General features: G+C 48.8%; 1 protein-coding gene across 1 annotated transcript in view; it reads left to right on the forward strand.

Annotated features, from left to right (window-relative positions):
- The window catches only part of Ptpn13 (protein tyrosine phosphatase non-receptor type 13), a 158,088-nt gene extending 148,048 nt beyond the window's left edge, over positions 1 to 10,040 (forward strand). The window contains 7 exon segments of the mRNA XM_060381048.1: positions 256 to 404; positions 2,299 to 2,389; positions 3,635 to 3,972; positions 6,049 to 6,264; positions 7,009 to 7,071; positions 9,372 to 9,446; positions 9,448 to 10,040. Of these exon segments, the coding sequence (XP_060237031.1) occupies positions 256 to 404; positions 2,299 to 2,389; positions 3,635 to 3,972; positions 6,049 to 6,264; positions 7,009 to 7,071; positions 9,372 to 9,446; positions 9,448 to 9,597 (1,082 nt within the window). The 3' untranslated portion in view covers positions 9,598 to 10,040.
- Positions 10,041 to 14,998: the final 4,958 nt, after the last annotated feature.

Raw genomic sequence — 14,998 nt, forward strand, 5'->3', positions numbered from 1 at the left:
GGGCAGGCTTTCCTCATATAAACAGTGCCATTAAAATCAGGCAAAAAGGACACATGCTCCACCCAAACATGTAACTAACTGGGAGTCGCAAGCCTTCCAGACGTGAGCGGTGGCGAGGTAGCTGTGCAGTAGCCAAAGCTGTGTGGACGCCGTCATCGGCACTCGGCCGAGCTGCTCTGCTGAGCCTCTCATTCACACAAGCCCCTCCCTGTAGGCTCCAGGGAGAGCTGAGAGCCATCTGGTCTTTTCTCACAGATCATCTCTTTTTGACTAACGAGGAGCTGGCGGCCCTGCCAGTGGTCAGAGTCCCTCCCTCCGGCAAGTACACCGGCGCTCAGTTGCAGGCCGCCATCCGCACGCTTCAGGGCTTGCTTGACCAAGGGATCCCGTCTAAGGAGCTGGAGGTGAGTGGCTCCTGCACCTACGGAGTGTCCTGGCTGGCCCAAGGTTAGGAGAAACTTCCGGTTGCATTCTGTCTTAGGTAGAATTCTATTGCTGGGAAGGGATGCCAGGGCCAGGGCAACTCCTTTTATTTATTTATTTTTTTAGGTTTTAATATTTTGAGCAAACCATAGTATAGTTTAGGAAAGTATATATTTTATAAAGCTTTGACATGTTTATTATAATGCTGCAAATTCTATATATTTTTATTGTAATTTTTTTATTTTTTATTAATTACAGTTTATTTCCTTTGTATCCTACCACAGAGGGCCTCTGAAAGGCTCAGCCCTGTGGAGTATCAAAGCAGATGCTGAGACTCATAGCCAAACTTTGGGCAGAGTGCAGGGAATCTTATGAGAACGAGGAGATAGAAAGACCTGGAGGGGACAGGAGATCCACAAGGAGAGCAACAGAAACAAAAATCTGAGCCCAGGGGGCTTTTCTGAGACTGATACTCCAACCAAGGACCATTCATGGAGATAACCTAGAACCCCTGCACAAATGGAGCCCATGGCAGCTCGGTGCCTAAGTGGGTGCCCTAGGAAGGGGAACAGGGACTGTCTCTGACATGAACTCAGTGGCTGGCTCTTTGATCATCTCCCCCTGAGGGGGGAGCAGCCTTACCAGGCCACAGAGGAAGATGGTGCAGCCACTCCTGATGAGACCTGATAGGCTAGGTACAGGGCAACTCTTACAAAGGAAAACATTTCATCGGAGCTGGCTTACCGTTCAGAGGTTCAGTCCATTACTGTCATGGTGGGAAGCATGGTGGCATGCAGGCAGACCTGGTGCTGAAGGAGCTGAGAGTTTGCACCTTTATCAGGAAGAGTGAGATACCAGGCCTGGCTTGAACATCTGAGACTCAGCCCTCCCAGTGCCACACCCACTCCAGCACAACCACACCTCCCGATAGTGCCATTCCCCGTGGGCCTGTGGCTGTGTTCATTCAAACCACAACACTCCCCAGCACCACTCTGTAATTACTTCCATCTTACGCCCCACTCTAGAAAGGGCTTACCATATCTAATGATAAATCAGTTTTCCCACTGAGGATCTTAATGATACTGATTTGACAAGATCATATTAACTGCTGATTTTTCTAATGATATCCTGCATTCCTCATGTAGAAATACCTTTTTACATAAAAAAGATGCAGACATAATGGCATATGTGCTATGTGCTTGCACTCTAACGGTTCCATAGGCCATCAGTAACGGGGTGCACACCTCCTCTCCATAAGTCTCATTTTGTAGAAACAGTTGTATCTTCTTCAAGGTTTGGAGTTAAAATCATTGTCCATCACAGCACCATTAAAGTAGACCATGGTTTCCCCTCCCCCAAAATCTTATAATTTCTAAAAAGCATGTCACCATGTTTGTTTGTCTCTATGAAGTTCCCTGAGAGCTAAGTGTCCCTTTGCTCACTGCCAGTACCTCGCAGATCTGCCCGAGAGGTGGTAGCGATGCCTTTCAGGGTGAGGGGATGGATGACAAGAAAGAACTGACTATTGCACAGTGAACCGTCCTCAGCAGCAATAGTCTGTGACCCTACAGATGACACTGTCCAGAAAATATTCCAGATGTTGCCTTGAGCCAAACTCGCCTTTGTAGATTTTTTTTCTTTTAGAATTATAGACATCTTAAACGACGTGAAAACTTGGGTTAAGAAGTGCTGTCTATCGGTTAGCTGGCCGAGACCTGTCCTGTCAGAGGTGCTTGTATTAATACACTCAGCAGGGACTTGAGAATCTGAACTGGACTCTGTTTGTTAGCAGCGGCCAGCCCCGATCAGCACAGACAAAAGAAGCATTTTCCCTGACTGGATTATCTAACCTCGTGTCCATTTTGTTACTTGTAGAACCTTCAAGAATTAAAACCTTTGGATCAGTGTCTGATTGGACAGACTAAGGAAAACCGAAGGAAGAACAGATACAAAAACATCCTTCCCTGTGAGTGCCAGTGTGCGTCTAAGTGTGTGTTCCCTGTGCGTTCCGGTGTGGGTCTAACTGAGGTGTGTTCTCTGTGGTTCTGATGTGGCTCTCATTGACTGTATGTGCTGTGAGTTCTAGAAGAGCCAAGACTGCATAGAGAGGACGTGTGTTTAAAAAAAAAGAAAAAGTTTTTAAAATGGAGTAGATCATGGTTCAGTATCAAGTAGAGAACAAAGTGGGTTCCCGGACAGCCAGCACCACACAGAGAAACTCTGTCTCGAAAAAAAAAAGTAGCAGCTGTTATATGAGGCCGAAAAACATTCAGATTTATATTGTGAAGTCAGAATGGAACAAACTATAAATATAAAAATAGTAAATTTATTGTAAGGAAACATACTATGAACTAAGAAAGAAAAGTCAAGCAATAAATTTTGAAACCTATTTTTAAAGGTTTTACCTTGGTTGTCACCAAAACTACTTGTTAAACTTATAAATATTTAAAATAAAAATGAGACCAGGGCAATATCGCAACAGGTAAAGAAAGGTGCTGAGCCAGATGACCACATGGTGGAAGGAGAGAGATGACCCTGTCAAGTTGTCCTCTGTCCTCCACATGTGTGCTGTGGCACCCCCCCACTCACACACACCAAAGAAACCACGCAAATAAATAAAGTAATACAAAAATGACAAAATAAAATAAAAACCCCCTCTCAGGTATACGTGAGTTAGATCTGTCAATAATGTCCCAGCAGCTGCTTGGACAGTGTCATTCAGTGCTAACTTTTGTTCTGTGACAGTATTTGTCCCATCATCTCAGGACAGCGGTAATTGGCACTAAATTCCGACAGAGAAATAACAAAAATGTTTGTTTGCTTCTCTAATTGTTTACTGTGAAGGGCTACTTGAATTTGTTACTTTTACTTTCAGTTACATCTGTTCTCACAATAGTAATTCACATTTACTCTGTATTCCTAAACCGCAAGCCTTCTAGAGGGCCAGTATAGCAAGTTTAGCTACAGTGTAACAATAAATGCAGGCAGTGTGGATACAGTGTAACAATAAACACACCCATGGAGTGAATAGAGTTATAAAAACGTAAGCACAGCGTGGACTGACTAATGCACTTGAAAATGTACCCTGTCAAAGCACAAGGACGCTAGCCTGTGCGGGGCTGAAGGAGCTGTTATGCCCTTTCACCCCTGGTTTTTGTGAAGGCTGCAGTGACAGTGTGTGACATAACTCTTTCATCTTGGACATTCTCAGATGATACCACAAGAGTGCCCCTTGGGGATGACGGCGGATACATCAATGCCAGTTTCATCCGGATCCCAGTGGGCACTCAGGAGTTCGTCTACATTGCCTGCCAGGGGCCTTTGCCCACCACGGTCGGGGATTTCTGGCAGATGGTTTGGGAGCAGCACGCCACAGTGATTGCCATGATGACTCAGGAGGTGGAAGGAGAAAAGGTCAAATGCCAACGCTACTGGCCCAGCCTCCTCGGCACAACGACCATGGCCACCGAGAGACTGCGCCTGGCCCTCCTGAGAATGCAGCAGCTGAAGGGCTTCACTGTGAGGCTGATGGCCCTGGAGGACATTCAGGTAGTCAGCGGTCCTCCCTGGCTGGCTCCTCCCAAGAAGGCAGGCCGGCACTGTCTGTGACTGCTGCAATGGAAGCAGGTCATCTGTGGTTTTATTTTTGAGACTAGGTCTCATGTAGCCCAGGCTACCCTCAAATCCGCTACATAGCTACAGACAAGCTGGAGCCCTAGCCCCTGGGTGCTGGGATTTAAGGAATGTGTGGTCCTGTAAACACAGCAGCATCCCGGAGAGCATTAAGTGTGGCCGTCTTACAGCTTCCCCTGGTGGCTGCTGTATTAGAATGAAAGATGGGAGCTTCCAGTGTGACCGTCATTCTTTCTTAGAAACAAACAGCGTGCATACAGACTTTCTTTTTTTGATTGATTGTTTGGGGGGGACATGCTTTGTCTTTATAGTCCTCACTGTCCTGTAACTCGCTCTATAGACCAGGCTACCCTTGAACTCAAGAGATAGGCCTGCGCTCCCCTTCACAGAAACAGGAGCTATGTGGTGCCATGTTTGCGACTCAATAGTCAGCTTTCTTCAACTTTTGCTTTCAGTTTTCTTTCTTTCTATGTGTATGTGCGCTTGTGTGTGTACACAGATGTATGCAGGTATGTATTGCACAAGTATGTATGGAGGCTGGAGGTTGATGCTCAAACCTTCCTGTGTGGCTCTCCACCCTCCTTGAGAAAGGGTCTCTCCCGCAATACTGAGCTCGCAGACTGAGCTGCCCTGGCTAGCCAGCAAGCCCAGGCTCCTCCGTCTCCATCTCCTTAGCCCTGGGATTAAAGGGGCGTCGCCATGCCAGCCTTTTCTGCAGATGCTGGGGCTGCAAACTCATGTTCTCATGCCTGCGTGAAAAGCTTTTACCCACTGAGCTGTGTCCCCAGTCCAGTCCCTTTCTTCACTTTTTTATTTAAAAAAAAATATATATATATATATTCATTTCTGTTAGCATCATGTGTTGTGTGGGAATTTTCTTTATAGCTCATTATTTTACAGAGTATTCAGATTTTACTCTCTTAGGAAACCTAAGCCTCTAATTGACATGTGGAAATTATTTCCATTCCTGGGTACCATGCCATGCTTTGGCTGATGCAAGCTTGCCCAGTGCTTAGTGTTCCCCGAGTGATCTGGTCATATATACGTGGTGCTTGAACTCCAGCCCTGGGAACCCCGGGTAGAGCATTTTAACAGCAAACAAAAAGTCATTCCGTACCCCATGGCGCTTACTGCCTTGGGGGGTGGGATGCTGCTGTTTACAGGGGGAATGAAGCAGGGAAAGAAATGGTTGAACAGTGAGTACTGAGTCCGGGAGGCCTGAGAGACACTGAAGGAGATAATGAAGCGTCGGGGACCCAGGAGGGGCTCCTAATCGGGAAGCGGGTATGAAGGTTCTGAGACTCAACACTGCCAGTGTGTTTATTTAAATGAGCCCACACGAGCTAGGTATGACACGTGCAGAGTGTGCCCAAGGGCCGGAATACCATCCCCAGCCAGGAGGGTGGTAGCGGTGGCAGTGGCGGCCGTGGTAGTGGAGGTGGCAGCTGTGGAGGTGGAGGAGGTGGTGGTGGTGACAGGAGGACTATGATGGTGGTGGAGGAGGTGGCAGTGATGGTGGTGGCGATGATGGTGGTGATGGTGGTGGTGGTGGTGACGGCAGCTGTGGAGGTGGAGTAGGTGGTGGTGATGGTGGTACAGGAGGTGGTGGTGGTGGTAGTGGTGGAAGAGGAGGTGATGGTGGTGGCGGTGGCAGTGATGACAGCAGCTGTGGAAGTGGAGGAAGTGGTGTTGGTAGTGTATTTCACTTACATCTTTTCTGTCTATTGCTGCTGTGGTTTGGAGTCACAGTCTTGCTTTGTACCCCTCAGCTGGCCTCAAGCACTCCGTCCTCTTCTCTTGGTCTAAACACTGGAATTAGGTGGACACCACCATACCCAGCTTTGGGTATTTATGACGCCTTTTTCTCTCTTCCATTTTCCTTTTGCCCTGACCCAGTATACCACCCAAGTTTGAAAGATCAAAATAACATTATGAGACCCTGACTTAGGAAGAACGCGACCTTGTGGCTTACTCTCACGTTTACACTCTCAGACAGGAGAGGTGCGGCACATTTCCCATCTGAACTTCACCGCCTGGCCAGACCACGACACGCCTTCCCAGCCAGACGACCTGCTCACTTTCATCTCCTACATGAGACACATCCATCGGTCAGGCCCGGTCGTCACGCACTGTAGCGCTGGCATTGGACGTTCAGGGACCCTCATATGCATAGACGTGGTCCTAGGATTAATCAGCCAAGACCTTGAAGTGAGTACCAGACATAATCTGCTGTTTGATGGTGCAGCAGCTAATTGTGCGCTGAAGCTCTGTGGCGCTGTCCCTTCTCGCCTCTCACGGTCTTGAGCGTCTCCGTGAGATCCGCTCACGACTGTTGCCAGGCTTATAGGAAATGCCGAGGTCCAAAAGATGGCCCACTCTTTAAGAGAAAATACTGGGCTTTGTTTTTGTGTTCCCTGTGGATAAGAAATGAATCGTTTTGTTTGAAAATTAAATGCTAATCTATCGTTCTAAAAAAAGCAATTAACAGTGTAAACTTACTTTCACTCTAACCTAAGTGTAAAACCTACTTAGTTGCCAAACTGTCTTGCATTTACCCACATATACACTGATCGAAGCCACTGTCTCTTAAGGATTGCAGATGAAGCAGTTCTGTCCAGTGCTTGCCGTTCTCAGAAACTGAGCATTGAAGGGGGGCAGGCCCAGCAGTCCGTCTGCCCTTGTGTAGACCGTTAGGTGTCAGCTCAAGTAAAAAGATCTGAATCTTATTCTGGACAGCAGCGTGTGAGGAATGGCTTACGGTATTTTTCATAGTGTAAGAAAATAGCTAAGTTTCAGAGGAAGAGAGCGTCTGTTGAAGGTTTCCAACATAGTCGGCGCTAATTCTGAGCAGCAGCATAGAGAGCAGGGTGCGGGGTGCACGTGCGTGCGTCCTCCCCGGCTGCACACGTGTGCGTCCTCCGGCTGTGTGTAACGCCCGCCCTGTTCCTGCAGTTCGACATCTCCGACCTGGTGCGCTGCATGAGGCTGCAACGGCACGGCATGGTGCAGACGGAGGTGAGACCTTGTTCTCCGGTCTTTGTTCTCTCTTGCGTGTTTCCCCTCCTGGGGTGGTCTGGCTGTGCTGCCCAGGCTGACCCGGAACTGTAGGGCTTCCTGGTACCTGGAGTATCAAGGAAGGCTCCACCACGGCCCAGCAACCTCTCTCTCTCTTTAAGGATTTTCTTCCACATTCTAGCATAAAACCAACATCTGTTGTCATAAAGAACCATTATTTTAGCCTGAGGGCCAATTCAGAAAATAATGAAGTATTTTAGACTTTATCATTTTAGATATTACCTTTACTTTTTTAAAATGTGGAGAACGGGTCTCAGGAGATAGCTCCTTCAGTGAAATGCTTGTCACATGTCACAACAGCAGGAGGTCCTAGGTCTGATCCTCAAAACTACAGAAAAACCCAGGCATGAGCTGGGCGTGGCAGCACTCAGGGAGGCAGAGGCAGAGGCAGGCTGATCTTTGTGAGTTCAAGGCCAGCCTGATCTACAAAGCAAGTCTAGGACAGCCAAGGCTACATAGAGAAACCTGGCGCGCACGCGCGCGCACGCGCGCACACACACACACACACACACATACACACACACACAGAGCCAGGCATGATGGATGGCATACATTTGTGATCACAGACTGGAAGAGTTGACTCAGGCACATTCCTGGGGTTCCCTAGCCTGTCTGCTGAGAGGTCCCAGACCATGTGTGTTGGAAGCTCGGAGTAGGAGTGATGCCGACACTGCCCTACGGAGGGGCCACAGCCTTCCCCGGGCTCCAGCCTGGCAGGCAGGGCAGCGCAGGCTGCTGGAGCCCAGATGGGATGGAGAGGCAGGCCTGCAGCACAGTGGGGCCAGGATGGGCTCTGCCGGTCACTGGCCAGGAGCTCCCACAAGCTCTTGTTGTGTTCACTTTTCTTTCCTGAAACTGAGCACGATTGCATCGCCCAGCTGAGCCACCTGTTACAGAAAGCACACTGTTCTAAGAGCCTAGCATTGCTAAGGCCCTCCACCTTCCTTTTTTCTATATTGGCTGTAAGGTAGATAAAAAAAGGTTTCCACATGTCCACCACATCCCATTTATCTGCCTCTTAAAAACGTTGGCATTGCTGTCTTTGCTTTGCCTACTTTCCCAGTCGTGCAGTTTTGATTTAAACGAAGGCTCCATAAACGTGAAGCTGATCTGCAGCCGTGCCGAAGCTAGTTCAGGACACTGTTTTGATCAGTGGAAGCGCTGTTCTTTTCCCTGTGTGTTGAGGTCTGCGCCAGGAGTTTCTCCCAGGGCCCCGGCCGCATCATAGAGCCAGACACACCTGCTGCAGGACCAGAGCCACCCCAGTGGCGGGGGGGGGGGAGGGGAGTGTGGCGGGCCCACATGCAGCTCTGAGAGTGAGGGGCACTTGCATGAGGAGGAGTGAAGGAAGCCAGCCGCTACAGTTCTAGACAGAGTGACACCATTAGGAAGACAACGCCAGCCAGGCTCGATGCCCCATGCCTCTGAGTTTGAGGCCGACTTGGTCTATATAGAGAGGCCCAGGCCAGTCAGAGCTGCAGGGTGAGACCCTGTCCAAAGTTTAAAAAAGAAAGTAACCCCTGCCTTCAGGTGTTTCCCCACAGATGAGCCCTCTGGGTTCCAGTAGACAGCCCCAAACTCACGGTCAAAGTCAGTGAATCACAAAAAGGACATGGAGGGGGGGAGGGTGATAACCAGGGTCAGTGAGAGGGGTGTGGGGGAGCAAAGGGGATCAAAGCATTATATGCGTGTGTGACACTGTAGAAGAACAAATCTAATAAACGTCGTTGTTTTGAAAAGGAAGCAGCGCTGAAGCTGAGATGTGAGGAGTCCTGGGGCAGAGTGCTGCCACAAAGGGGTGGGTCCCTGCAGCAGAGTGACAGGAGGGACTGGGAGGGGACAGAGCCAGGGCTTGTGACGTCCTCTGAGGGAGAGGCAAGCTGTCCCAGGCCTGGAGTGGGGAGTGGCATGACTGGGCTCACTTTAAGTGATCGTTCTAATATTGTATTAGAACGTGAGCTGCTGTGGGGACGGACGCAGGGTTAGAGGAAGAAGGATTTCTTAGGACATTTATCAACCCAGAATTATCCATATAACCTACTGGGCCTTTCCCTTCTCCTTTCTAGTAATTTTTTGTTTATAGTTTTATGACACTATACAATTCTATACACTGACTCTTACATTCAGCACTTAAACAGTTTATTTTTTCAAGTTTCTCAAACACCTATTGTGTATAAACTTACATTATGCAAATAAAATTTATCCGTGTCCCCCCACCTTTCCCACTGCCTCCCCTACAGGGTCAGTATGTCTTCTGCTATCAGGTTGTCCTCTACGTCCTGACTCATCTTCAGGCCGAAGAACAGAAGGCACGGCTGGGGCTCCCACCGTGAGGCAGAGCAGGCCTTTCCCCGCCACTCGCCTCCTGCTCTGCCTCCCACTGACTCCTGCTCTCCACTCACACGAGAGCAGCAAGGCTGCAGTACCGCGATGTCCCGCGTCCTTCCAGAGCGGCTGTTCCTGTAAGATACTGTGTCAAGATGCTGTGCTTTACAGTCACTTTAACCTCTGATGGCTGTCAAAATCCTTCATCCCTAACTGAATGAGTCAAGTCTTAGGGCCGGAAGCAGCATTTGATCAGAGCGGACATTGTTACAGACACACTTAGTCTATTTTTAATGTACCAAATCTTGTTTATAGCAAAAAATTTCCAGTATTTTAATAAAGTAGATTTATTTTCTAGGGGATACTTGAAGCCAGTATTTAAGCTTTTAATGACAGTAATATTGGCATAGAAGAAAACTAGCAATGTTTACTGTATCCGTTTCTAATGTTTACTATATACAACTTCCTGTAATATATTTATATACTTTTCATGAACACCGAGTTATCGTATACCTGTTTGTACCTGAATCATTGTTTTTAATGCATTATCTCACTTTGTAAATAAACTACACCTTGAGACATGGGCAAGCAGTTCAGGCATCTTCAGTGTTCTCTTCAACAGTCTCCATGCCTCTGCAAGTGCAGACCCTCAGTCAGCCCTTTCCCAGTTGGCTGGTCACGCCAGCGACCAGGCATGCGGCATGTCACAGGCCCTGACTGATTCGTAAGGGCTGCCTTGGGGTCAGGGTTTCACTTGCTCTTCCCTACCTTTGGGTGGCACCACACTCCCAGCCCCTGTGCCCCGCGGAGTGCTGAAATGGGAGGTGTTCATTATACACAGCTGGCCAAGGCGAGTCGGAGAGAGCCACCTCCTCCCTGGGGTTCATGTTCGATCTTTCAGGAAGGAAGTGACTCTCTGAGCACTGGGCTGGCCGATTTCCCCAACACACACCACCCCACTCTAACACCCAGACCTCCTGCGCTGCTCCCACCCTGCTCCATGTCGGAGGCATTTCTGATCTTACAAGGACAGCCATGGCTGGGGTGCGCTCCTGAGGAGATGAGGCTCTGCAGGCTACACACAGTCACGGCGGCGCCTTTGACTCCCCACCGGGGAACAGGTTTGCACACTCATCCTGCCTCAGAATTGTCTCTACACCTTGCAGGGTCCTCGATCCGCTTTCCCGCCTTAATCGGAAGCATGGTTAAGTTGTAACCACCACTATCACTGTGGGTCGGGGAAGGAGGGGGAGGTTCCACTGGTATCAGGAGGTGCCAGGCCACAGAGGGCCAGGAGCTGGCACAGCTGGAGGCCATTAGCTGCCGTCTGAAGCCTGCATAGCTGGGCGAGGGCAGCGCTGGAGGAGACTTTCTAGAAAGAATGTAGCTGAGAAATGGAAACCGGGAGGAAGATGCAGGTTGAGGTTTGAGGCTGGCGGCCAAGTGGAGGCTTAGTGCAATGTGTCACTGCCTTCATTTGGGCCCCAGCTCTACCCCATGGACTGGCAGGGCCATTGTGGTTAAAATGCCAGCTAAAGAAGGCCACAGAGCCAGGGAACTCAGATGTCAGATCAGTAAAGACAGCCCTGTGTCTTCCGTGTGCTAGAAGCATCAGCCAAGGCATGCAGTGCCTCAGCAATGATTGATTCTAGTTTATGTAACAGTTCCGGGAATCGGACAGCCTGGCTGGCTCTCTCCACTCCCCGCCTCTCTCTCTCCTCCCTCTCTCCCCCCTCCGTTTTTAAGAACCCAGGCTGATGGTTGCTCTGTGAGCCAAAAGTAGCTCTCCAGGTCATCCTCAGAGACAGAAGAGTGCAGGTGGCCACACACAGAATGGATACACGCACCCAGTCAGGCTGGGCCACATGTCACCTCCCTGCCACATCCTCAAATGCCTAGACTCGAGCTTCCCTGTGGTCTAGCTGTACCAGTCTATATAGCGCCAAAAGAAGTGCCTGCACACGGGTGTTCATTATAGCTCTTGATATACATTATAGCTGTGCTATAATATATATAGAAACAGCCCGTGTGGCCTTCAGCAGATCCGTGGATGTTTTAAGTTTATGCACACAGTTGGATTATCACTCAGCTATCAAGAACACTGAACTCTGCCACCATCCAGGGGATGGAAGTAGCCAGGAGACAACATGTTAAACAAAACAGGAGAGAAAGATAAGTTCTCCCTTATGTTGGAAATAAAAGGAAAGAACCCTTAGAAGCACTCATTACTGGGGAATGGGGAGGAGTGGGAACAGGGCAAGGTGAGGGTGGAGAGGGTTGCCCAGATATGGCCAATGCTTGCTACACATTCATATGGAAACACCATTGTGAATTCTGCGGACAGTTAATCTTGGCACTGTATATGGTCAAGAGCACTGCAGAATGAGAACAGGCATGGTGGCTGGCACCTATAATCCCAGCACCCAGCCAGGATTGCCACGGGTTCAAGGCCAATCCAGGCTACATGGTTCCAAGGCAGGTTGGTGAGACTGTCTCAAAAGATGAGTTAGCTTGTATCTAACATTGGTAGATGTGCCTGATAGAGATATTTGTAAATACCTATATAATGGGATTTTTGAGACAGGGTGTTGGGGGTTGGTCTGGTGCTTTGTTTTCTGATGCCCCCAAGACCTGGTTACTGCCCAGATGAGCAGACACTCCATACCTCAAAATAACAGTTGTAACCTTGCCTAAGGAATTATCTCTGATTGGCTGATTAAAGGCCTAAAGCTGTGCAGGGCAGATGGAGGTGGGCGTGACCAAGGGCATGGCTTTGGGGACCGAAGGATCATGGGAGGAATAGGAAGAGAAGGAGGAAGGAAGCTGAAGCTGCCGTGGGTTAGGTGGAGGAAGAAGCACGTGGATGGTGGAGTAAGTATTTGTGGAACTATGGGTGGGAGGTAGCCTGGGATGGGGCTGGGCGGCAAAGGTAGCTTAGAGGGTTCATATCGGCCCTGTCCCAAGTTATGTAAGGCTGTTCTAAAACACAACAGGTGTCTGTGTCTCTATGGTAGCAGGTTAGATGCAATGCAGTAATAATAAGTACAGGGCTGATACTAGACATTAGAGCATGCCATTAAATTTACAGCAGCACAGGCTTTCTCTGTGTATCCCTGGCTGTCCTGGAACTCTATAGACCAGGCTCGTCTCAAACTCAGAGATCTGCCTGCCTCTGCCTCCCAAGTGCTGGCACTAAAGGTGTGTGCCACCACTGCCCAGCTTCAGGGTACCTTTCTGTGTTAGAGATAAGTTTGACAGATTACTAGTTAACCTGAAGACAACTTGAAAACCAATACAGTTTTAATGTACCGATTTTGGTTTGTGTTTTAGTGCAGGTAACTAAGAAGCACCCAAACAGGCTGACCCAAGCGGGAGATCTGTTTTCCTCCCTCCAAATAGCAAACCTAGGATGTGAAAGTGGCCCGTGATGTATCACCCATGGCCCCCCCTCACCTCTCCATCTGGGTCCTTCTAGAAGCTTCCTGCCTTATTGGTCAGAGAGAATGACCTCTGCCAATAGAGGTCAAGGGTATAAGAGTAGCAAAGTTATTGTTCCTGTACCTGAGGAAAGCCAGCAGCTTCGCCACTGCCCTAGCCATTCCTCGAGGCCTGGAAATGGCTGCCTCAGTTCCAGCCTCAGCCTCAGCTCACAGTATCCTAGATGTTTGCATGGGTCACAACCAGCCCCGCAAGGCCGCGTGCTCTTCCCTCCTGCCAGCGTGCAGCCTCCATCCCCACTCTGCCACAAGGGCCCATGTGTCATGTGAGGCCCAGTTCTTAGGAGCCTGTGATTTGTTGCACCAGCTAGAGTGCAGTGCATTTAGTCAAACTTTTATGAGGTGTCCTAGTTTCATTTCTGTTGCCATGACAAAGACGGTGACCAAAAGCATGGTAGGGAGGAAAGGGTTTACTTAGCTTAGATGCCCCAGGTCACACTCCAGCACTGAGAGAAGTCAGGGCAGGGACTAAAAGCAGGAACCTGTCAAGAACTGAAGCGGAGACGGTGGAGGGACACAGTTTGCTTGAATACAACCCAAGATCCCTGCCCAAGGGTGGCACAGCCCCCAGAGATGGCGAGGCCCTCCCACGTCCGTCACTAATCAAGAGAGAGAACATCCCGGACCTACCTACAAGCCAACCTGATGGAGACATCTCAGTTGCTGTTCCCTCTTTCCAGATGACTCCAATATGTCTCGAGTTAAAAAGCGAAGCGTAATCAGCCTGCCAATTTCCCCTTTGTTCTGAGAACTGCAGCCAGCCTGCAAGCAGCTTGGTGTGGCTGTCAGCGCAGTCTTCAGATGTACCATTTTCTTTAACAAAACAGCCTCTCACACAAGTCACTTGGGACATCTCCAGGAAGGGGCTTCCTTTGGATCTTAACTCAGAGCTATCCTGCCCCTGTCCTCCTCAGTGGTCTATCTACCTCTAAGCTAAACTCCCAAGAGAAGGAGCTCTTTCTGCTCTGTTTTGCTTGTCCTTCTCCTGTATTACCAAATACGGTACAGACTAGCTTTAGTAAAGCAACAGCTAGGAACTAGCAATCATGTCACAAACATGAGTATCTGTTAGTGTAAATCCTAGTCAGGGGTTTGTCCATATTGCCACAGAAATATCCTGAACTGGAAAAATGCCTGAAGATTCATTGGAGTCATATTCACCCAAAAGATACTGAGAAAATTTACAAGATAAATGAATAAAACATTTAACCTCAGATTACACACCTCCTCACTGCAAAATTCACAAATGAAAATAGGTCCCAAGTAAGTCAGGGTCCCATCAGGACACCTTATATAGAGGGTTGTGTATCTGGTTCTGTGCAAAGGGCTTACCTGGCATTTGTGGGTCACTGGGTTTAGACCCTACTGCCACTAAAATTAATAAATTAATAAAAATCAATTAAAAAGTATACCATGAAAAATAAAAAGTATCTCATAAGTACCTCACATGTATATAAAGGAAACATATCATTGAGCATAGAAGAGATAAATGATTGGATATATGATGTATAATAACCTAAATATAAACATATATGTGGAAAGAGGTGGCTCAGTGGTTAAGAGCACTTGTTGCTCTTCCTGGGGACCCCAAATAAAGAGATGGAATCAAGGTTGTAGAGGTGGCTCAGCAGTTAAGAGCATTTGATTGGCTGCTCTTGGAAAGGACCTGGTTGGTCCCCAGCACCCATCTGGTGGTTCACAGTGAGCTGTAACTTCAGTCTCAGAGGGTTCAAATCCCTCGTCTGACCTCTGAAGGCACCCGATGCTCATAGTGCACATTCGTACATACATGCAAGGCAGAACACTCACATGTAAACATGAAAGTCTTGGGCTGGGCAGATGGCTTGGATAAGCATTCTTCTCTCAAGCCCAAGGGCCTGCGTTTAGGGGCGTGGAACCCACATGCGACTAGATGCAGGAGCACATCTGTAATCTCCATGCTCCCGTGGTGAAATGGGAGGCAGAGAGAGAAGAGACCCAGCAATTCCTGGGCACTACCCCGGCACACACAGTGACTAACAGGAGGCCCCCATCTCAAGCCAGGC

Source organism: Meriones unguiculatus, chromosome 3 (assembly GCF_030254825.1).
Source record: "Meriones unguiculatus strain TT.TT164.6M chromosome 3, Bangor_MerUng_6.1, whole genome shotgun sequence".
Lineage (NCBI taxonomy): Eukaryota > Metazoa > Chordata > Mammalia > Rodentia > Muridae > Meriones > Meriones unguiculatus.